A 24,541-nucleotide genomic window follows, 5' to 3' on the forward strand; every position below is an offset into this window, starting at 1 on the left:
TCTTCGCCCAGATCCCCGCCTCATGACGAAACAGCCTTCACAGGCCTAGACTGCGCCGGGCTTGGAAAGGGATAGGGGGAGAGATGGGATAAGATGCAGGAAGTAGGATAGGAAATAGAATAATTAGGTACTAAATTAGCTAGATAATAACTGAATTTAGCCACCCGTGTTGCTAGGCAACATTGGGTTTAGGTAAAGGCTAATTGTACCCACATTCACTTAGCTTTGACCTAAAGGACGCTGGCCATTTTATTACTTCAAGTAGGCCTAACTTGTGTTACCTCTTTGTGCACTGTGGTTATGTGATACAGTAACAGGGTAGCCATTTATTTGTAGCTATGCATTTTTAGACAGTAGGCTAAATATACTCAAAACGTCATAAAAAAAATATAGCCTATAGGTAAATCATCAGTCATTTGAATCAAGCAACATAGAAAAACAGACTTCTAAAATGTGATTTTCTGTAAGAGTATTTCCTTTCTGGTACTTTAAAGTTTAGTTTTGATGACAAACTTAATTAGTTTTCATTAAATAGAAGTTGTCATAAAATATCTGATTACTTCTTACAAGTCTGCAAATTTACACTTTAGGTCTTCTCTGCTCTGTCATGCAGTTATAATATAAGACAACAAATAATGAAATGAATTGATGCTGACTGTGTTAATGCACAGCTGTTTTAAGTTTCATGGGTCTGGTTTTAGACTTTTACAATGATCAGAAATAAATGGAAACGAGTGTTACTGGTGTGAAAACAGACTTCTTCATCGCAGTTATTCCTATCTTTTCAAGTGGCAGGTTAAGGGTTAAACCAGTGTGAACCTTGGTTTGATCCCAGCTGAGTGTGCGGCTGGATGGTGAGGCACCTGTCCCTGCTGTCATGAGCTGATGTTAGTCAACCTGCTCAGTCTCTCTGCTCCGTCAGTCTGCAGCAGCACAGCTCCTGAAGGCTGCAGTAGGACTCCGATACTGAAGGATCTCACAGTCTCCCAGCCCGGTAAGTCCCCATAACATAACCTTTCATTACTTTGGATTTCATATGCTTCAGAGGTTTTTGGCAACTCATTTTTTTTCTTTCTTTAAATTGGTGCTTTACAACATGGGGTTTGTTTGATTGGGGATGGACGCCTGGACTTACTGGACTACCGACAACATTTTTATACTTTTTAGTGCTGCTGTTAATTCTCAACTGCATACATTAGAATAAAACTACAGGAGAATGAGTTGTGTAGTCAGTATTGAAAAAAATACTGAATGTAGGTGTGTACCATGTGTGTTTTTTGTAGATAGGTCTTGTTTTTTGTTTGGAAAAAAAAAAAAGAACTTGTAGACATACATTTGTAGTATTTGAGTTTCTAAAGTTCATTTCAGTGTGAAAGTTACTTTTAATACTCTTAAAGAAATGTACTACTGTGTATTATACAATGTCTGTTCCATTTTTTACATCATTGGACATTTTATCTCAGCGATACAAAAAAGTTGTGTTCTCAAACACGCAAGCCACACAATTTTACAAGAAACGAAAAAAAAAAATAGCAGATTGCTGAAAACCAACACATTCAGGGAAGGAAAACAATTCGCAGTAGAGAAGTTAATCAAACTTGTAGAATATTAATGAGAAGATGAAAATTGCATCAAAATATTTTTTTTTAATTTCCTGTTATGTAAATTGGGATGATTGAAGGCATAGAAGAACTTGGAAGTCAATTTACTAATTTACATGTGTGAGCAGACTTCAACAATTCACAAGTTGCACACAAAAGAATTCACATTTTTAAAAATATGTCTGTATTTCTTTTAAAATGTGTTTTATCTCTGGTTAAATACTCTGATTGATCAATTCTATATGTTTTTGTAATTGGGTGGTTCGTATTTGCCATTTGTAGTGATAAAAAAGCTTCCCTTGTCTTTTTTCCTATAAAGTTGATGTTTTATTTAATTTAATTAAAATGATTTTTTTGCATATATTTGGGTTTTTAGTGCAAAATACCCAGCCATTTACTCCTTTTTTCTGTCTATATGTTCCCTTTTGACAGGGTATCTCATTGCATTGGAGGATGGAGAGAGTCAATCACGTCAACATTGCAATGATAGAAGATGTCGGCACCAACGGGATAGCAAGGTCAAAGGTCGTCTTGGCCATGGACCAGAATAAGCAGCCGATTGGCTCCACCGTGAGCTTCCACAACATCCATTACAAAGTGCAGCTGAAGAGCGGCTCCCTCTGCAAAAGAAAAACCAGTCCCAGGGAAATTCTGGTCGATCTCAAGTCAGTTCTACAAAAAAAAAAAATCTTTGTTTTGTGTCTTTACTAGCTGAATATGTCTAATTATTTATCTGCATTTCTTCTTTTTTGTATTCAGACACTTGTTTTAAAGCAGGCATGCACAGACAAGTATAACATAAATATTGATCATTTATAGGTTTTGAGCGGCAATACATTGATCAGTTGTTGTTTTGACTTCTAATTTACTCAAAGTGTTCAGGTTAAAAGCTATTCAAATGCCGATTTCGTTTAATTTTTAGAACAAGCTATTTTCTTAATGAAAAATGCAAAGAAACATTTAATGGATTTGGTGATTTTTTGAACATACAGAAGCACAAAATTTAAATATAAATATTTTAACTCAAGAGAAATGGTATTGCATTAATCCTTTGATATCCTTAATACAACATTTATGTTCCTAGAGAGCATGGTGCTCCATGTCTCGTCAGTATGGGTCATTATATCTTTATACAAAGCAGAACAATAGTGAATAGTTTTTTTTTCTGTTGGTATTAAATACATCTGACATTTCCCATGGAAGAATGAATCATTTCACACAACTGTTGAAACCTTTTTCCAGCCCAAGTGTTAATTATAGGACATTAAGCATGGTTTCTTGCATATAATCTCTCTGATGCACTACAGCGCAGTCTGCCAGGGAAGCGAATTAAACACCATCACGTGATCCACTGCCAGGCTTTTATTCAGTCTATTAATTCCTTTTTATATCACTGACTCTGTGGTTGCTTTTGTGAAACTGTTCCCTCTGAAGTCAAAGGATTCGGTTTTGAAAGTATAGTTTTTCTATTGTGTGTGTGCGGCTTTCTACAAGCGCTATTGAAAGTGTAAAATCTTTTAATGATCTTTATTTCATTTGAAGAAATTAAGAAAAAAAAGTAATCTGAGCTTTATCACCTGGAGGACATTGTCTGATCCAATCTTAGCTTTATGTAAGAAAAAGAGTTAGGAGTAAAATTAAGTTTTATCAGATTGTACGACTTTACCTCACACACCTTGTTTTTGTATTGGGAAAATAAGCTGAATGCGAAACATTAATACTCACCCCCATCTCAGCGTCTAAATACATTTAACCATGTTAAACTGTTGACAGAGATTTGTATGTTGTAATCTTGCAGTGGGATCATGAGACCCGGCCTAAACGCTATTCTTGGACCTACTGGAAGCGGAAAATCTTCGTGAGTATCAAACTGATCTCTCACAGCATTTCGCCTGCATTTGTCTTGATGTATAAAGCATTGGTTTTGTGTGTTCAAAGATTTTTGGATATTCTGGCTGCAAGGAAGGATCCTTCAGGTCTCTCGGGAGAAGTACTTATTGACGGAGCACCACAGCCTCCGAACTTCAAGTGCCTCTCTGGCTACGTGGTTCAGGTGCATTTTAATCGCTTAAATAAATCTACTCGCACAAACACTTTCAGTGCATGGAATAGAAGCTGCAGATGTGAAAGTGATAGATCTTTCACAACCTACAAAACAGATTTTAGACTACACAACCAGCAGATATTGTGCAACATTTTCTTTCATTTAAAGTCTTGTTTGATTCCTTGTAAGTTTGAAGCAGATTTCCATACAGATTTTGTAAAAAAATAAAAAAACTATTACGCTAACCGTCTTTGGTGTTTCCAACCTTTTATCCTGTGCTCTGCTCTTCTTTCTTAGGATGATGTTGTCATGGGCACCCTGACCGTGAGGGAGAATCTGCGTTTCTCTGCAGCGCTTCGTCTGCCGAGCTCAGTGCCTCAGAGCGAGAAGGAGGCCCGGGTCAATCACCTCATCCTAGAGCTGGGTCTCACCAAGGTGGCTGACTGCAAGGTAAATATACTACACACATGTATATCTCAACGCTCACCAGGTGAGCCTCACGTTTCAGGGTGAGTCAGGGTGTACTGATGATGAGGCTGTTTTCTCCTCAGGTGGGCACTCAGATGACACGGGGAATCTCTGGAGGAGAGAGGAAGAGGACAAACATCGGCATGGAGCTCATTATCGATCCTTCAGTTCTCTTTCTGGATGAACCGACGACAGGATTAGATGCCAGCACTGCAAACTCTGTCCTGCTGTTACTGAAAAGGTACATGGAAAGCCTCTCACCCAATCCTCTGATTTAATGATGAATTATAACAGATAGTTAGATCAGTCTATATTGTTCGTTGGAAAAACGGTTTTGGCTTTTTTTCGTTTATTTAATGCATCTTTAAATATATATTTTTTCAGCTAAAGCATTGCATATACACTTCAAAATGTTATCTTAATTTGGAGAATAAATTGTTATTTTTTATGGATAAAGAGCAATGTGAAACACACAAAAGCAGAATGTTTTGGCAAAGTGATTCTGCCGCTGATCTGCAATCGGACGTGCTAACAGAGGTGTAAAGGGGGGAGACGGTGGCGATATGAAACGTCAGTGTGGATCAGCGCTGCGTGTGCATGTCATAGTGTGTGTGTGAGTGTGTGTGTGTTAGTGAAGCTCCTGCTGTGTGTTTACACCTCGTTTGTCTCTCGCTCCTGCAACACCGTAATGCAATGTGAAATCACACACTGGGACGCCAGTATTACGCCGTGACTGATGCAATGTGCAGGTACAAAGGCGTAATGACGGCGGCGCTTCAGTATGATGCTGCTGTGGAATTGCTATCTGTAAAGTGATTCTGTCAGTTTTTTAAAACATGTATATGAAGACAATCTTGGTTCACTGCATTTCAATACACAATTAGACAGCAGCTTTATTGTTTTTTTCTATTATAATATATTTTTATTTTTTTGTCTCTTTATTTGTCAGAATGGCCGGTCATGGAAGAACCATAATAATGTCCATACACCAACCTCGATATTCCATCTACAGGCTGTTTGACACTCTGACTCTGCTGGTTAGTGGTAAAATGGTTTACCATGGACCAGCGCCAAACGCTTTGGACTACTTTGCCAACATCGGTGACTGTCTCACAACTTATAATCATCACAAGATACTATTTATTTTTTAATGTCAACTTAATGTAATAAATGTGGATGTGTGTGCAGCTCTAATCTAATGAAGCTTAACTGGCAAAACGATAGAAAACAGAAAAGTAACCTTTTAATTTATCACTATGGGCATGAATAATTGTGTTTTTGTTCCAGGCTTCCCCTGTGAGCCCCACAACAACCCAGCGGACTTCTTTCTGGACGTTATTAATGGAGACTCGACGGCTACAACCATGACCAAAATGCTCGGGTCTGAAGGTGAACGAGTTTATAGATTATTCCATGAAAATTTCTGTCAAGATAATGTCGTAACTGCAGAAAAAAGAGAAAGGGCTTTCTCACAGGGACTGAGGAAGACCTTTTGGATCGAAACGTTGCCCTCTTTAGATTAAATTGCTCATTGGGAGCTGAATAATGTGCTGACCTGATCTTTTTTTTCTTGTCCTGCACCTGTATGCATATGCCTGCATGTGGGCTCACTAGTTGTCTCTTTTTGAGGATAATGTTTTAGCCACACATTTTTTGCCTTAATTATAGGGTGGATTTGGACACAGTGAAATCAATGTTCTTCAAGTAAATAATAGTGTGTAGTTATTATTGTTACTATGTTACATTTTTCTTTACACTTTCAACAGACACATACAACCACCTTCTAGTTCCTTTTTCTAAACTGTTCCTTTGTAAGTTTTCTTTGGACCAAACATAAGAATAAGAACAATACCACACTCTGGTGATAACCATGCATGACCATCATTAATGTCATTAATACATGTAGTAGTAATGTAGTACAGGTAGTGTAACTATTATCAAAAACAGCAACTTCTACAAATGTAAACAAAGGTAAACAAGATCAACACAAACCAACCAAAATAAGAACTACTTACTTTAAAAAAAAAGTCCATAGTGTTCTTTTTTGTAAATCAAGTAAATGTTATTGTTTATAGGATGATTAGTGTTGATTGTTGAAGTATTTTTTAATGATGTACACCTGTCGTTTTTCCTCCTATGTGAATGCCAAGATGTGGACTTTGAGGAGCCCGGCAGCTCTCGACAGAGCATCGAGGAGCGCTTGGTGGAGGAGTTCAGAAACAGCAGCTACTTCAGTGACACAAGAGCTGAGCTGGAGCACATTGTACAGGATAAGGAGTGTACTTTATGCCCAAAATCCCGCACCATCACCTACAACAGCTCTTTCTTCCACCAGCTACACTGGGTGCTCAAGAGAACTTTCCAGAACCTCATGTTGAGCCCACAAATATCTGTGGCCCAGGTAATACATTCGAAATACTGACCGTAAACACATAAGTCATTACATTACAGGTATCAATAACAAAGGGTGACAGGGGGAAGAAATCCCTGTCCCATGCTGCAGGGATGAAGGCATCCCAGTTGACGAGAATGAAATGAGGATATTAATACCACTCTCATATAGTACAATTCACAAGCTGTGCTGAAGGAAATAGTTTGATGGCTTAACAGAAGGTCTAGCCTTGCTAGCTTTTTTAATCAATTATTTATCCATACTGATTTCTGCAGCAGCTGGAAGTATTAAAAAATGTAATCACTGTTAGATTTCTAATTATTCATGCCTGTTAGCGCAGCTCCAAAAGAAAAAAAAACCTGTCTAGCATTTTATTTTTAAACTGCTATTGATCTAAGACCTACAGTCTTTCTTTAAAACATACATTTAAAAAAAGCAATATTTCAATTAAATGAGTTCCTAATTTCATAACTTTGATGAAACCAACTCAAAGTCAACATTAGAAACTAATTTCTCTTTTGTCAAAGGATTTAAACAAAACGTAGTATCACTTTTACTCTGTTCAAACTCTCCCAGCAGTGAAAAGAGCCAAAGTTACTCAGTGCCTGTGCTGTTATCATCATGAACATGATACACAGACAGTACTTTGGAAAGGTCAAGACTTAATGCTCTCATTAGTCACCCCATGGCGGCAAAATGCCGTCAGAAGTCTCCTCACTTTAAGAATTATTAACAGCTAATTGGCCCCAAATAAGTCAGAATAATCCTACAAGAGGGGCTCTGGGAGGCATGGGCTCACTAATCGGCTTTGGTGACTGTTGTGACCCCACTCTTGACTCTTTGGGCCAGGATCTGAACTGATATCATATCTGGCCAAAGCCCCCTGGCCCTGGTCCGGGACTCATCACATGATGGCGTCATGACCTATCACTCCACTACCCCGCTTTCACATGAGGGGCTGTGGGGAATGAGGTGAAAAAGGCTCAAACGTATTAACTTATCCCTTCACCCTGGGAACCGCTTAGTCCTGTCATAATCTGTAAATTGTTAGGATTAAAACTTGTGTCCCTTTCACTTTTCTCACTCTTTTCTTATCATCTTCCCCCACCAGCCGTTCTGCCTGTTCAGTCTGAAAGGCCTCCATGGAGGAGGAGCAGGGCGTCCACTTGACCCTTGATCCCCAGAAAGATTGGCTTTTTTTCCCCTCAAAGAGGGCACTACACCTTTTTCATTTCAATACTTCCAAAGAATTAATTGCAGTCCACACCACTTAGAATAATTGGTTTAATAAAAAAATGATTGACCTGATCGCTCATTTACAGCAAATTGTTAAACATCTTGAAACGTCTAAATAGTCTTTGCAAAGTGTCGTATGGTCACCTTTAAAGTACCACAGTCTGAAAGACGCTGGTCAGACAATTATTTAGTTTAAACAAAAATCCTGACAGATTTGACCAGGTATATGCCAATATAGCCACATTTACATCAGAATCCTCTAACTGATTATATATTATTATTATTTAGATGGCGCCGCCCACTTCATGTTTTCAATTATTTGTTTAGAGGGGAACTTTGGAAAACACAAACTATGTATTGAATCTGATGTTTCATGTTTGGTCTGTGCAGGTGGGAGTCCACATTTTCCTTGGCCTCGTTGTAGGAGCCATTTTCTTCGGCGTTAAAGATGATCAGAGTGGCATCCAGAACAGGTGGGACAGCAGTTGCAAAACTCACTGCGCATAACATCAGAAAACGTCTGTATTTGACAGCATCTTACAGGTGCACCAATTCAGCGTATTTCCCACATACAGGAAATATATGAGCCTATGTCCAGAAAAGCACGTGCAGTGTTATCAACTGGATGTGGGGCAGAGGGTAGGCGAACCTAATGCTGAATAATCTGATGTAAATTATTGCTTTCATAATCTGTACGTTGGTTACAATGTGCTCACAGACAGATTATTTAGATCATTCATGTGAATTGATCGTATTATATGTGGCAATATGGATTTTTACAACTTGCTTCCCAATGATTGTTCAGGATTTCTGAGTCAGTCGCTGGTTAAATACAAAAAAAGTGTGAAAAGTAGAGCTAGTTGCGCATGACTAATCCTCTTACCATATTCTATTGGGCACAACCTGGTACTCAAAAGCCCAGTGCAGCACTCAAAAATCTCAATGGTCTCCCTCTGTTCTCCCTGTGCATGGTTGAGTAGAGTATAGGGACCTAATGTCATTATATTCATGGTCAATGCATAAGCAGTATGGCAGAAACCAATGTACAGGGCTTAAATGTCTCAAGTTATATACCACTCCCTTTGTTTCACTGGGTTCAGGGCAATAGTGGAGTCAGACACTTTTAAGTCCCTGTATGGAGCACAGGATATTAGGTACCATGATCTATCATTTTGACTGTTCAGTCAACTCTTTGTCAGCGCCAGACAAATTTAAGACAATGCAATTTGATTTAATTACAATTTTCAAGTACTTTTATTACCATTTTTATTTTTAGGTTCTTGTAAACCAGGGGTTCCCAACTCTTGGGTCAGGACCCAAAAGTGAGTCGCAGAGCCGTTCAGTGGGTCACATGCCTGAAAAAATGTGTTTTTATGTTTTTGTTCTGTCAAGTTTGGACCCTCTGAGGTCCAAACCGCAACATTTTTCATTAAATAAATCTGAGTGGTTGTAAAATATCAGAAATATCAAACATCAAGCAGAATACTGAACTTTCCTGCCGTTTTATGTCAAACCTCAAAGAAGTTGCCATTCATTATACATGTAGAAGCAAATTGTGTTGATTATATTTTTTTATCATGGCTTCGACAGATTAAACAGGATAAATCAGGTCAATTAGTGACCTTTACATTTACTGGTAGGTGAGGTGGGTTGTAGCATTTTGTCATTGTAGCTAAGCTAGCTGTTTTCAGCTATTTTGCTAAGTTATGTTAACAGGACACTGGCTGAAGCTTCATATTTACTCGAAAGACATGGGAAAAATAGTCTCATGGAGCTCTTACTCGACATCTGCCCAATCAATAATCTCTGGAATCAGGTGTAGAAATAAGTGGAAGGGAACTGGCAGAGGCATGCTGCTGATTTTCTGGACAGAGAATGAATGTCAGGGTCTGAAGAGAAACTTAATTGAAAGTGCATTAGTAACTAACAGGTGGACGTCAAAGTGGAAGAAGCTGTCGCTCAGAAACTGGCTGCAGCTCTCTTTTTGAAAACACAAGTTGCTGACAGATGCATGCCAGTTTTTATTTACTATAGTTTTTCATGACTTTTCTGCCTGCTTTATTGTTTTCTCTCTCTCTCTAATAAACACTTGAAGGCAGCATTCCTAAAGTTTAAGGAAAACATGACATACAAATGTTGCAACAAATGTCAGAGAGGGACTCAAGGATCCAGTTTTGTCTCTTCTTACAGGATGGGCGCCCTCTTCTTCATCACTACCAACCAGTGTTTCAGCACAGTGTCTGCAGCCGAGCTCTTCATTATTGAAAGGAAACTGTTTGTGTAAGTAAGCGCGCAGGACACTGACATCCCTACAACATCAATGTGGATAATTCATTATAGATTGGACCTAGTGGGGACAGCTAAGATGACATTTCTGTTTTGGGTTTTCTTGTGACAGGCATGAGTACATCAGTGGCTACTACAGGGTGTCCGTCTACTTCCTATCTAAGATCCTGTCTGACATCACTCTGCGCACCATCACCTCCATCATCTTCAGCTGCATCGTTTACTTTTTAATCGGTAGGAATAAAAACACAATAAAATTTATGATCCAAACATTAGAGAAATGAATAACTTTAACTGCAATTTTCTCAGTATTTAGTCTCAATTTACAACTTTGCCAACTTTGCTATGTGTGTGTGTGTGTGTGTGTGTGTGTGTGTGTGTGTGTGTGTGTGTGTGTGTGTGCGTGCGTGTGTGTAAATGTCCCCTCAGGGCTCAAATCCTCGGCAGCAGCCTTCCTCGTCTTCACGCTGACAGTGACTCTGGTGGCGTACACAGCCACAGCCATGACCATGGCCATCTCAGCTGATCGGAGTGTCGTAGCTCTCGCCAACATCTTCATGACCATCACGTTCGTCTTCATGATGGTGAGAGACGCCACCAGGGTTGAAGGAAACACTCAGATCTTTAACTTCAATTAAATAGAATATGTGGTAGATCACATTTTTGCCATCTGTTTTAAAGTATCAATTTTAATTTTGATAAAAACAAAAAACTGGAAATGAAGAGAAAATCTACAATAGCGAAAAAATAAAAGTGATTGCGATGTTTTGGTTAATTTTTCTCTTTTTAGGACTTTTTTTCCAGGTAGCTTAGTTAAAATGTGCACTCTATTTGCAGAGAAAAAGTATCTAGTTAGACACAAAAGTAAACATATGAATCAACTCAATGAGAAAGTCTCATCATTGGTCTAATAATTTCTGAAGAACTGATGGCGCCAGATAGCTTAGGGGTAATGTCGCCCGTCCAATGTACGAATGCTACAGTCCTCATCGCAGTGGTCATGGGTTCGAATCCGACCTCCGCCCTTTGCTGCAACTCATCCCCGACTATCTCTTCCTAACACTTCCTCTCTCTCTCTCCAGCTGTCTCATCGTAAAATAACTTTAAATATATATACACATAGAACTGAACATCATTTCAAGTATCGTCAACAAAACGAATCAGCTTCCAAGCACAATACCTCTTCAAACTATCGATAGAAAAAAAAGGAAAACAGAAAAGTTTTAGCAAGGATATAAGACTGACATAAACAAATGCAAATTAAATATATTTAAGATGAACCTTTAATAAAAGAACTGGATACTGTGTGTTAAACTGTCACTGTGACAACATTTGTGACAAATTGTGAACTTTACGATGTTTGTACATTATCTTTTTAATTTGCACGGTTCATGTACACATAATAAATGTTGCATTTTATACAACAATTAGCTGTGATTAAGAGCCTGTGGATTCCGTTTGTCTTGTCTGTTTTTTTTTTTAAATAGATTTTTTCAGGTCTTCTTGTGAACCTACCCAGCATCATGGACTGGCTGGCTTGGCTGAAGTACCTCAGCATTCCTCGATATGGCCTCGCAGTAAGTCAATTATAAAGAACGATTTTGAAAATAATTCCGGTTAAGTTGTAGAGCTATCTCTCTCAGAGGAGTGTGAACCATTTCCTTACCGCCCACGTCCCTCCACTGATTACTGAAGACAAGTACACAGTTTGTAGACTAGAATCCAGACTACCATCTGACTTTGTTCTGCTCAGCATACATTGAAGGTGTTGTCTGTGTTCAGGCCTTGAAGATCAACGAGTTTGTTGACTTGAAGTTCTGCGAGGAATCTGTAATGCGAAACACAACCTTCATGATCACAGAGACAAACTGCAGCATGAGCACAGCTGGCTTGACGTGAGTAGACTTGCACTTTGTATGAGCTATGGCTGTGATTTTCTAGTTCATACAAATCTAAAAAAGAAAACCTTGCTCGTCCATCATGCCTCAGAATAAAATAGAAATGTTAGTCAGAAGTAGAGTTGACTTTATTAAACAGTATTGATGTGTTTGTGTTATTGCAGATGTACAGGAGAGCAGTATCTGGACTACCTGGGGATAGAGTACACCACCTGGGGACTGTGGGAAAATCATGTGGCTTTGATTATTATGACGTTTATATTCCTCATCATCGCCTATCTGAAACTCCGCTACATCAAGAAATTCACCTAAATATGTGATTCTGCATGCAGGCGAGCAGATGTTCACCTTACATTTCTGTATTAAATGAATGGAACTACATTTTTGCCGTTTGACATGAATTGTTGATAGATTTGTCAGGAAAGGTAGTTTGTTGTGTTTGGCGAGTTTTATGCTCCATAATGTTGATATCTGACTATGAAAAAGACTGTGAATACTATTACTTGTTAATATAAAACTACAAATTAGATCAGGCAAAAAATTGCATTAATCGTAGTATGGATCTTGTCACATCACTAATAAGTTAGTTGGCCCATTTTTCTCAAAGTGTCGACCAATTTCAAAAAGTGTGCGTATTGTTTAGGCTACCTGGATATTCTTCACAGGTAAATAGATACCTGTCCACCTTTTTTTAATAACAGCCTTTATAAAAAGAAGCGAAGATTTGCTGAAACAAAACGTTTAATGGTTTCTTACAAGTTTAAAGGTAACTCTGTAAAATAAGAGTATTTGCATTTTCAGACTATTACCGGTACCTTTTTCACTTTACGTTTCTTGATTTGATGTCTTGATGAAGTGTACATTTTGTTCTGTTGTATCACATAAATGGGATGTGGTTAACTTTTCTATTGTACTTTATACAATTTCTTTACCTAAAATTTGTATTCTGATCAAAATTTTGAAGGATAAGTATAAACATTATCATGTCACCTTTGTCTTTGTGTTTTTAAAGTGCAGTCCATACAGCAGTTTACAGTTTCTCTTAAGTGATAGATCGTGTTGTGTTAAATGGTGAATGTTGGGAAACAATCTTATTGGCAGAAAAAAGGGGAAGGTCCTCACACTGTTCAGCTCCCAATGAGCAACTTTATTAAAGGCACCGTTTCCATCCAAAGGATCCTCTTCAGTCAAATGTGGACGGAGACAATCAATTCTAAAAGATGACTTTACGACATCTTATTTCATAGGTTTGTGCTTTCCTAATCTTTTCCAAGGACGTTTTCTGGAAAGATCATCGGTTATTTCAAACATTTAAAAAGAAAGAGATCATGTTTAGTCATGTGTATGGTTGTTTTTGTCACTGTATAAAAAGCAAATAATTACATAAACAACAATCTAATTTTTGAATAAATCTTTATTTGGCATTAAAAAAAAAAAGATTGTGTAAAAAACAACATTAAGGCACAGGGACAAATAATAAATGCATGGGTTTCCCATGAACACTAGATGCACTCCAAACTGAAGTTTGTTTTAAGTTACAATATGTATCATAAATTGATAATAAGCTAGTTATTCAAAGCTTCATCAGTGTACCAAGGATGAGTAAATATGACACAAGGTGCCACACTTGTACCTACTGTGTATTAAAAACATGAAGAATAATCAGCAATACTATCAGAATAGAGCAGAGAAAAGGCCCTTTATGGTATTTGTGTAAATGCTAAGAGATGAAAAGATCAAATCAAAAGCAAGTGAGCAAATGTCCTGTAACCACAAGCTGTATATTTGAGTACAACTGCGTATTCTTAAAGGCTGGTGTCTTATATACAATCCTGTGTCTACTGCTGTGATGTAACACTGTACATTAACTCCTTCATAATTCTTCAAACTCTTGATAAGTGACAGTTTAGTGAATTCATGTACCTCTGAGGAACCTCACTCCCTCTCAGTGCATTTAAAGTATTTATGGTGAAGTACCTCCTTTGTAATGTTCAAGAAATTCAAACACCTTCATGTGATTTTTGTTCTGCAAAAGGTGATCCCTCGTCTTCAGTTACTTGTTACAGTAACCAGGAAATGATCAGAGAGTGTCTTGCCAGATTAGAAAAATTCTTCAGCGAGCCACTGTCTTCACACATGGCCGCTCCCGCTAGTGCCAGTATCGAGGCCGTCGGCAGACAAGGAGGACGACGGACGGGGCCTGGGGCCGACAGGGGTGGCAGTTTGAGGATGGCTAACTTGCGACACCATGTCATCAGACTCCAGGCGCTCCAGCTCCTCCCTCACCAGAATGTCCATCTGTTCCCTGTGAGCATCTGTGTCCCGTCCCAGGCGCTCATCCTGTCACAAGAAAACAGAAGAACTCCCTCAGTATGTTCACATGTACATAAGAAACAAAAATGTGTATAATATCTATCAGCCTGCTCTGTCGTTAGTGTGAATCTACAAACAGAATGCTCAGAAGGCCCCCACTCCCACGTGTCCCACACCTTATTATGAAAACATGGATTTTCCATACATAAACAACAACTCTCATAAGTACAAATTGTCAAATATTCTCTTTGCTATGAAGAGTTATAGAGGATTTGTTGCTCATGAGGGCAAAGCTCCACAGAAATTAGAGAAACTGCAGCGTTCTGGTGATGATCATCTGTAGTTCTGTCAACTCTAATAGTCATGTGGTCAACTGATACTGCAATTCGATTCGATTTGATTACTGTTGCTTTAAGAGCTCGTAAACTAATTGACAATGTACTGCAGCTCACCTCCATGACTCCATCCAGCAGCCGGCCCAGCACATCTCTCCTCTTGAGTTTAGCTCTCTCCATGGATTCCAGCTTCACGATCACAGCATCTATCTTTGACACGATGCTGCCAATAGAGTGCTCCATCCTGTCCACACGCCTCACCAGCCTGACAGAAAGAGATCCATATTCATATTCAAGTGGATCGGTTTTGGATGTCGGACATTTGCCTGGAAGCAATTTTTATGATGCAGCTTTGGGTTTTGTAAAAATATTTTTTGAGTGTTTTTTCTCATGGACACATGATTCAAGTGATAGGAAAAACACTGCAGATTTACCGACACTAAAACAAAGTCATAGCCGGCCAAAATGTAATTTACTTTGTATGAAACCTCTGACTCACTTTGTGATGCGTCAGTATGAAGACGTTCAACAGCAGAAGAACTATCCACAAACTTTTGTTCAAAATGCGGGTGTGTGTGTGTGTGTGTGTGTGTGATTATGACCAAGCCTTTGCTCCAAATATGACTTTACTCTTTCTTACAGTTTTAATGCGGTCTCAACATGATCATAATAAAAGCTCCATACACTTGAAACTCCTCATAGGAGACGCCTCCTGAGCTGCTGCCACGTCGACGAGAGCTGTGGCCACTGTCCTCATCGTCGTCCTCCTCAGAGTCGTCCTGGGTACGGGGGAAGCTCCGCCCACTGCTAGGTCGAGTCAGCGAATTGCGTTCCAGCTCCAAGTCCTCCTAGCATAGGAACGGAAACACACTGAACATCTGCAGGTGTTTCGGCTAAGTGTGCGCTTACGCATTCGTGCTGTGTGCCTCTGCGTCTCTCTTCAGGGTCAAAAACTCAATACATGAGTTTTTATTAGACATGCTAAAGAAGCTGGCTGCATCATCACTCACTCTCTCTTTCTCCAGGTCGTCTCTCATCTGCTGGTGTTCGTGCTCTGTCAGCTCCTGATCGCCATCCTGATCGTACTTTGCAAAGATGGCCTGAATCTCTGCGTCTGTGTGGCCCTTTCTGAGCAACAAAAATACAGAAACACAAATAAAGCAAATGAAAATATTTGAGTCAAAAGCTTCAAGCATATCTTCATTTTTTTTTTTTTTTTACCCTTTAAGATCTTGGCGGAGCTCATCGAAGTTCAGTTTTCCACCTGCATGACGCAAACTCTCAGAGATGTCATCTACTGCCGTCTTCTTCAGTTTTAATTTCATCAAGGCTTTGTTACAACCCTGAAGGAAGGGATCAGAGAAACAAAAACATTACAACAGGCCTGATTTTGAGAGGGACAAGAATAGAAAAATACATGCTTTACTCATGCATCTGATCAAATGGATCCCTGAAAGTTATAAAACCTGCACTGTTACCTAACCAATACTTCTCTAAGAGAAAAGCTTGATGAACCCCTTTGAAATGAGCTCACTGAAAAGATGGTCTCATGAAGTACAAACATTTGTCATTACAGCCAATGTCCTGCTCTCTCCATGTCTGTATTCAGACTGTGGTGTGGGAAATGAAGGTGTGCGCTGTGGTGTTTGTTATTTTAATTTGGTTAAACTAAAAATGCAAAATGATGATGCGGCGAGAGGGACATCTGGCTGCTGCCACCCAGCTAACCAGAGACATTTTATAAATGGATGGGAACTCAGATATCATGATATCAAAGAACCCTGAAAATTCAGGGTCTCCTGAAGCAAACTATAAAGCAGACACCTCAGCTCACATCAGAAGAAGTTTTTTCAGCTTTATGAAATACATCAAGTTTCTTAGAGAACAACTATCGTGAGGGAAAGACAGACATTGTCTAATAGCCTCTGTCTTTACTAATATGTTTTTAAATCAAGCATTTTAAACACCTCTTTGCCGACAGTAAATACAACCAGACTCTACAATCAGAAGATCTGGAGTAGCCCCTGGAGGAAAAATCACTTTAAGGCAAATCCTAATCTCTGATCCCTAAGATGTTATGTTGTTGTTTGCATGGTGGCTAATGTTGGTATAATGTAGGACTGCCTTTCCAAATGTATATACAATACCTTTTTGATGAGGTCAGTCATTTCCATTTCAGACCTTTGCTGGGACATGTCAGCCTTCACCTCTGAGTACGTGTCATTGATGATGGCCAGGAACATGTTCTGTGTAGTAAAAGAATATATAGTAAAGGTATTCTTGACTAGTTGAGGAGCAACATGAGAACACAACAGGTGTGACTGCTCTACTCACCATGAGAATAAAGAAAATGAAGAAGACAAAGGATGTGAAGTAGATCGGTCCAAGCACTGGATTGGCCTCCTCTATCTCTGAGAACTCAAAGTCTCCCAGGATGATGCGGAACTGTGTGAAACTAAACAGACAATATTTCAACATCTTGAAACAGGAAGAAACAACAACAACAGGGGTTGGATGTATTTGTACGTTTATGGACCACATATACTCTGAACGCTCTTACATGCTAGCTTGGAAAGTGCTGAAATCATCAACTTGAGTTCCGAACACCAAGTAGGCCAGCTGAGCGTACGCCAGAAAGATGATGAAGAACATGATGGCAAAGCCCACAAGGTCTTTGGCACACCGAGACATAGTGCTGGAGAGCTGACTCATGGTCTTATTGAAGTTGATGAACTTAAAAAGCTGAGAGAGATTATTTGTCAGCATTAGTCAACATGTCACTCTTTCTCCACTATGATAGTTTTAGGAGGAGAGTATTTCTACCTTGACCCAGGAGAAAAAGACGATAACTGCAGCCACGTTGTTGAACTGAAATTGCAGATTTGCCAAAGGCTCGAAGATGGGGTGAGCAGTGTGGTTCTCCAACAGGCCTTTGAGAAGGTTTCCAACCATGGCGGTTCTGGTTTTGTTCATGATAATAGCGACAACGCTTAACTGAAATAGGAGCAGAAGAAAAAGTCAACGGATGACAATTAGAATGATTTGAATAATCCAAAAGTAGACTTTGGCTTGCACTCTCATACACACCACAACAATGAGAACGTCCAGACAGTTCCACAGGCTCTTGAAGTAATGCAGGCGGTGGATGCGGATCTCCAGAACCTCCTCCACCACATAGTAGAGGATGAATATGCAGAATGCCACCTCACACACAGCCAAAAAGTAGTCCCAGCTCGACACGAATCGTATCAATCGGACTGTTTGGAACTCCCAGGAGGTCAGCACCCCACCAGTAGCAGGGAACTCCACCAACAACCTAACAAATGCAGCAAACTGCGACTGTGAGTATTTACACAATGTGATTATAAAGTAGAACTGTTGTGTTAGATACAAATCAAAATAAAGCACTGAAGCGGCAATAATCAGTTAGCTATTAGCGGACTAGTTGACCACAAGAAGATTTACTGGATTATTTTCAACATAAATAATAAATATGCTTCTTGATGCTTCTTCTTTATTATTTTTTTATTGTAGTTTATGTAAATACATTGAGAGTCTTTGGTTTGGAGTGCTTATTGGATACAAGTTTTATCCATGATTCAAATAATCAACAATGAAAATAATCACAAGTCATAAACCTGTAAAGCACACATTCATTTTATAGTATTTTTCCCATACTCCACTGGCTAATGATCAATAAAGTAGGCGACTTTACTCAGAAATAAAGTCAATATTATACATTGAAGTCTGTTATCAAGCAAAAAATAATAATAATAAAAAAAAAAAAAAAAAAAAAAATATATATATATATATATATATATATATATATATATATATATGAGCAGCTCTATTTCAGTGACATTTTTTGATTTATCAAATTTTGCTGGGTTTTTTTTGTATGTGTTTAGCTGAGAGTGGAAGCACTCTGAGGACGTCATGTAAGTGGCAATTGTCATTAATTTTACCCCCCACCAATTTTCTTTGACCCCCCTGAAGTAAAAAAAAATGCATCCCATTTCATGAGCAACTTGGAACTAGGAATATACAAATGACTCATTATTGAAATGTTTCTACTGCACATCGTCAGCGTACTACTTATAATTAGCTTCTTTTGCATTTATTATGTTGCATTGCATTCCTACCCAGTGTCATTGTTTAGTAAATATTATAATGTGTATAAATGGTCTAAAGTCAATAACTTCTAAATATTCATCATTAGTCATTAATGATGACGTGTAAGACGTGTTGTGACTGATGATTCTTACCTGGCGATGCAGAAAAGGTTGATGTTCCCATTGAAGACGGAGAAGTCAAAAAAGACCGCTCTGGTGCCTCTGTCCAGCCACAGGTGGTCTTTGAGAAACTGCAGTTGTGTGGCTGACTCCTCTCTGGTACGAGACAGATCCTGGTAGTATCCTCCGCCTCCGTATTTAGACACCTGACCCCGATAACTGCTCCCATTCATCTCACTTTCTGTCGTATACACCCAACTAAGAGACACCAAAAGGAAAGGTCTCGTCTTCAAAATGGAACACAACACAGTTTATTTGTACATGACTGGGGAATGCATTTTTAATCTGACACTTTCAAACAAAAATGATTTGACTTACGCAGTCCCACTCTTGGGTCCAAACGACGAGGTGTCCTCATTGGATGGGGTGTACAAGTTGTAGCAGTCCTGAATCTTGTCTCTCAGGTCTTCGTGAACAGAGCAGGACTCATTGCGAACTTTGACCTGCCTGAGCCGCGGCACACCGAGCAGCAGGTTCTCGTAGTAGATGAGGCTCTGGTTCTCTGGCAGGCTCTTGTTGTTGTACCACACCTCCCAGTACATGCCGTTTAGGAAAGGACCCTCTGTGAACTACAAGTGTACAAAAGACATGACTGTGACACAGAAGACCAAGACATTCAATACTACAGTATTCAGAAACACCTACTCTGTATTATAGTCCCTATTGATTTACTGAAAATAAACAGGGAGAAACAGCTTGTCTGGTTCTTTTTTTAATGCGACACTGGACTTTACCACCTAAAATTAGTAGTTTTCAAAGTCTCTCTTATAGTAAAATATATTTCAACAGGTGGTGTCTACCTCCTTTCCACCGAGCGCCTCAGTCGCTTGCTTACAGCACTATGTAACTTTGGCAGCGGGTCATGGTCCTCGCGAGAAGTTTAGTACGGCGTTACTGTGGCACTAGTTCACACACACCAGCCTTCAGCTAAAACGCATCCCATTAGTCCGTCTCTGTACTGTTTGATGCAATGCATGCAGCAAAGAGCTAGAAGAAGGATGTTGAAGGATGAAGCTAAGAAGATAAAAAAAAAGAGAGAGGGACGGAGCAGAAAGCCCGACTAGAGTACATTAAGCTTCTCGCATTGTCTTTGCCGGTGTTCTGTGGATATGTGCTGCCTTGACAAAAAAGTGCTACCATAGCACGAAACGATAGCAGAGGCTATCAGTACGCCTTATCAAATAATTCTTCCAGTACAGAATCCCTTTAAAACACCACTACTCGCTGCACTGCAAGGAAACAGGAAGCATGTTTTGATGCTCTCTGATGAAACCTTTATTCAATATTTTAGAGGAAACATTTCTCGATAGACGAAAAGCATCTCTGAGCCACCCTCTGCTTGGAGCGCACAAAACTAATATTTCCTCCATAATGTTGCTTTAAGGTACCAAACCCTTCCGATTATGATCTCTGAAGAATCTAACTGCTCCATCAAATAATTCAACCTGTGTTTGCAGAGGTTGCAATGGATGCAATAGAACAATAAGAATGACAACTAAAACTCTGAAGGAATGTTCTGAGACTGACAAATGATTTCAGCCAAAACAAGGATGATCTTTACCTTCCAGAAATCCTCCATGGTTGAGAGGCTTCTAAAAGTGGAAGGGTCCCCAGCAGACAGCGGGGTGTCCAGGAAAAGCTGAGACATGACTTTTGTGTAGTAGTACATGTTGGCACTCACCATCCCATAGGTCACTGCAGAGCAAATCACAGCATACGTTTGTAACATTTCTAATAACACCAGCAACCTACTAAGCCCCAGGAGAATGAAGACTCAATTCATTATTTGTGGTTCCATTCTTTTGCACAACAATGTGACTCTTTACATCTAGTATGATCCAGCAGGAGATCCAGCAACAACAACTAAACTGAACTTGAAATCCTCATTTTCTGTGCACTTCTCGTCCCTGTAGCATTCAGTATTCATCAGGGAGTAGCTCTGGAAAGTGCTTTTAATAGTCAAGCTCGGCCTGGCAGAGTGTGCCTCAATGTAGTCTGCCAGGAAATCATTTCCTGATCCACCCCTAACCACAGTTTGCCATTTTTCATTGCAGCATGAAGAGAGAAAAGAACCTTAAACACTGGCTATTTAATCCTACTCATTTCATATGTGGGATTTCCATCCATTTGTTTGCATTTACATACTGCATCCATTCACTTCGTGCAGTTACAGAAAGGAAATTCACTTACAATTGTGAAAGACAAAATCTTTCACTGGAATTACTACTGAGCAAAAACTGTGAGCTTCAAAAATAACTTTCAGCTCTAAGAAAGAGAGCCAGGTTACATTTAAAAGAACTTAGTGTCACTTGGATTTGCTTTCATGTGACTTCAACTAACAAGAATATGTTCTTAAAGTTCTCCCTATGGTGTATGTTTAATTTGTTTAGTTTAGTCTGATCAACAGTGAAGCCCTAAATAATTAAGTTGGCCTGTACAGAAAAAAACCCCAACACATTACGTCATAGAGAGGCAGAGTTAATGAGTAATGTATCATTAGATTCTCAAATTAAACACATTTGTTTCTTGTTATTGTTTTCCAGAGTTGTTAGAGTTCTACCTCAGTTAAGTTCAGACCAAGACAAGTTTTAAGTGCAAAAAACATTGATTTTATGGAAATGTCACCAAACTCCTGTAAACACATCGCTGAACCCGCCGCTGTCTCGAAACACTTAAACCAACGGTTTGCCATACTATTCCAACGTAGTGTGAAATGCTACATGGTCCAATAACCTGAAAATAATAATAAGAGGGTTCCTACTGACAGGGCCACAAAATAAAATAAATGATCGGCATTTACTTCAACATTAGTTACTCAATCTGTGTGTTTATGTGGTAGTTCAGTGGAGTCATGAAACTTGGCAGAAATCTAATGCACCTTATGAATGAGTCCAGTCGGGCTGGAAACGTTGTGTTCTTTAATGCAGATGGCAAATAAATAAGTATATCTTTAGGAGGCATAGGGTTGTGAGTCTTTGTGCATCATATGTAGGGATTTTTTTTACGATTCAGCACCTAAATAAGTGATGTGCGTGTGTTTGTTGATATTTTCAGAAATCTGATTCCGGTTTAATCTGATTCATGTTTAATTCTCAATGGTGATTATGACAACTGTCACAGTATTGATTTATAACGGTCACAATGCCCAACATTTTACAGTCATTGTGCAGGATTTTTCAGTGTTTACTTACGGATACAAAGAGTGATGAGAAATGCAATATAGGTGAGCATCTCCCTCAGGACGTTCCTTAGGTATCTTTCTCTGCTGCTGTCACTGTCTTCCATCAGCTCTGTGCCCCACAGAACTGCAGAGAGAAACAGTAGTTCAGGCATCTGCACACGAATGACAGATGTAACAGACTCACTGCAGAAGAAACTTACACTATGTTCTAAATATAGATATCAGACAAACACAAAGGATGAATGATCCTTCAAAATGTGTTCAGATGAGGTTGAGAGAACAGAACTATCATAAAGAGTGATTGACCTCTGATCTTTTGGAGTATCTGCTTCATACAGCCGGGGTGCTCATGCCTGTCCTGCTGCTGGGCATCCACACTTGGGGTCGGGTACAGTCCTCCTCTGGTGATGTGGTTGCCGCTGCCCCCGCCGGTGTAGCTTCCCAGGCCGCTGCTGCAGCTGCTGCTGGAGGCCGTGGACACAGACCTCCTCCCGGGACTCGCCGGAGGCCAGTCAGCTTCCATGATCTCATCCTCAGGCTCGAAACCCGGATTGTCGCGACTCCACGCTTGTCTCGACGGAGGGGACGGGGTGCCTATGACTCCTCCAAGACCCAGATCTTGAGGGTGAATGTTCTCCATCTCTATCCCTTCTCCTGAGTCGAGTCTGTGGGACAACCTGCCAGTCTGGCTCGGCGGTAGCTGCTGCGGTCTAACTCGAGAAGAACTCATGGTCCGCTATGCTATTTCTTTTTTTTTCTTTTTTTTTTACTTTGTGCGGGGCATCTGAAAAAGTTAAAAGTGATACAAAATCGCGCAGATCTCTTGTGACTATTTAAAGAGGCTAAATCATTCCGGCTATTCTCTTCGAAAACTCGAAGTAGTAGTGGGGAATTTAGTCATACAACTAAAAAAAACAACTACTTACAGAATTTTACAGGGTATGTTACGGTCACCTAAATATATTCAAACCATAAAGGGTACTTCGTTCGTCCCTGTTTGCCCCTTAACTTCCACTCACCATCCCGTTAGGAAACTTTCTTGAGGAAAACATCAAACCGTCTTCACTTGCGTCTCTAAAAACGATGACCGTCGTACTGAAAAGGATGCCTTTAACACGATGAAAGTAATTATATAAAACCTACTCAAAATCGTTACCCATTGCGCTATTTACATGACACTGACAGCGGCATTAAATGCTGTTTATGTGAAGCGAGAAAGGTACTTGCTTTGCCCCAGGACAGCCATCTTGTTCTTCTACTGTTCCCCCAAAAAACTCTTTCTCATTTGTTCGGGACTCAGATTACATTTGAAGAAGTCATGGCGTCGCAGTAAAAGATGAAAACACCTCGGTGTGAAAGCATTTCTTAATCTTCGTGTCTACAGGACATTTGTATCAAATGTGTTTTCTCAAATCAACGACTTGGATTAAAAGTCTATTTTGTGTTAACTGCTGAGGGATGTTTTTGTTGTTTTTGATCTGTGTGTAGATTAGATTCAAGTTCCAGATAATAAGACATTTCTTTGAAATGTTTAATAAAATACTTTTGGACCCTTTTTTGATGATAAGTAAGGTCTACATTTTGGATACAATTGCTAAATACAAGCATGTAATGTATTGGCGTTACATAATATCTGTGTGTTTGGATTAGTGGTTACTATGACAACACGTTCAACAGGCCTGTCAATTCGTTTAAGTGTGCACTTAAGGTCCAAAAAACGAGTCATTTTGTATGGAAACTATGCAACAAATGATTTAATCACAGCCAGTGTTAATGTTCATAAGCACTTGGATAAAACCACAACTTTAAAGTGTTTCTTAGCCTAGCCTGTAGGCTGCAATTTTAAAGATGGCTACAGTTAAAAATGTTATAGATGAAGATAAGCCTCTAATATGCAGAGCTTCCTTAAATGTAAATGTGGAAAATATGTGTTTGAGCCGAAATTTACACCGAACTGCTTAAAGGTGCACTATGGAGTTTTGGTAGATAAATGTGAAAGTTGGAGAAGTGTACAGATTCTGTTCAGATGCTACACAAGAAGTTATGGAGGGTCCGTCACTCTCCTGGTAGCTTTGTAGCTCCAATGTTTTCCAGGGTCCAATTTTCCCTTTTAAAAAACGTTGTGTAGGCTATTTAGTTCAGAAAATATTGCATAGAATTGTTTCACTTCTCAAACTTTCAAATTTCACTACCAAATCTACATAGTGCACCTTTAAAGTTACACAATATTTATAATATCCTTTTTAAACAAGTACTGTAGCTGATATGCCTATCATGGTGCTGTGTAACAGTAGGATAAGGCTAATATACAAGTTTGATGTCGGCTTATACATGCACTACATTTCTATATTACCTCGGCTATTTTCTTCACACAATACTAAATATACAGCAGACTACTTTATATTTTTATTTTCTTTCTATTTACACTTTTACTGTAGGCTATTATTCACCCTATTCTAGACAGCTGTTTATGCTATTTAAGCATAGCCTACACA

The 24,541-nt window shown here is 39.3% G+C and overlaps 2 protein-coding genes across 3 annotated transcripts; one reads left to right on the forward strand and one right to left on the reverse strand.

Moving 5' to 3' along the window:
- Positions 1-868: 868 nt before the first annotated feature.
- On the forward strand, positions 869-13,524 carry abcg2d (ATP binding cassette subfamily G member 2 (JR blood group)). The gene is made up of 16 exons (XM_061057742.1): positions 869-994; positions 2,034-2,266; positions 3,400-3,459; positions 3,540-3,654; positions 3,943-4,095; positions 4,197-4,354; positions 5,063-5,214; positions 5,401-5,502; positions 6,264-6,514; positions 8,132-8,214; positions 9,932-10,021; positions 10,140-10,261; positions 10,457-10,611; positions 11,515-11,604; positions 11,810-11,922; positions 12,090-13,524. The coding sequence occupies exons 2-16, from the start codon at positions 2,055-2,057 to the stop codon at positions 12,235-12,237; spliced, it is 2,004 nt and encodes a 667-aa protein (XP_060913725.1). The 5' UTR covers positions 869-994; positions 2,034-2,054; the 3' UTR covers positions 12,238-13,524.
- pkd2 (polycystic kidney disease 2) lies at positions 13,322-23,341 on the reverse strand. Of its 2 annotated transcripts, none has more exons than XM_061057730.1 (15): positions 22,353-23,341; positions 22,057-22,170; positions 20,427-20,560; positions 19,184-19,434; positions 18,839-19,063; positions 17,661-17,889; positions 17,397-17,567; positions 17,134-17,315; positions 16,908-17,028; positions 16,721-16,819; positions 15,795-15,916; positions 15,584-15,701; positions 15,258-15,418; positions 14,691-14,838; positions 13,322-14,265 (listed from the first exon to the last, which is right to left on the reverse strand). In XM_061057730.1, exons 1-15 carry the CDS (start codon positions 22,774-22,776, stop codon positions 14,056-14,058), a joined length of 2,709 nt encoding a protein of 902 aa, XP_060913713.1. In that variant the 5' UTR covers positions 22,777-23,341; the 3' UTR covers positions 13,322-14,055. The 2 variants fall into 2 exon arrangements, with proteins under 2 accessions (XP_060913713.1, XP_060913704.1); XM_061057721.1 differs by having other exon boundaries at positions 15,258-15,421; positions 22,353-23,336.
- Positions 23,342-24,541: the final 1,200 nt, after the last annotated feature.

Source organism: Labrus mixtus, chromosome 2 (assembly GCF_963584025.1).
Source record: "Labrus mixtus chromosome 2, fLabMix1.1, whole genome shotgun sequence".
Taxonomy (NCBI): domain Eukaryota; kingdom Metazoa; phylum Chordata; class Actinopteri; order Labriformes; family Labridae; genus Labrus; species Labrus mixtus.

Bases quoted from the DNA above. Each gene is read 5' to 3' on its own strand.
- abcg2d (XM_061057742.1), top strand. From the start codon at position 2,055: ATGGAGAGAGTCAATCACGTCAACATTGCAATGATAGAAGATGTCGGC. The intron at 3,655-3,942 runs GTGCATTTTAAT...CTTCTTTCTTAG, and splicing joins TCTCTGGCTACGTGGTTCAG to GATGATGTTGTCATGGGCAC. The intron at 6,515-8,131 runs GTAATACATTCG...TGGTCTGTGCAG, and splicing joins CACAAATATCTGTGGCCCAG to GTGGGAGTCCACATTTTCCT.
- pkd2 (XM_061057721.1), bottom strand. From the start codon at position 22,776: ATGAGTTCTTCTCGAGTTAGACCGCAGCAGCTACCGCCGAGCCAGACT. The intron at 17,890-18,838 runs GTAAGAATCATC...TGCATTTGTTAG, and splicing joins AACCTTTTCTGCATCGCCAG to GTTGTTGGTGGAGTTCCCTG. The intron at 14,266-14,690 runs GTGAGCTGCAGT...TTCTTGTGACAG, and splicing joins TGCTGGATGGAGTCATGGAG to GATGAGCGCCTGGGACGGGA.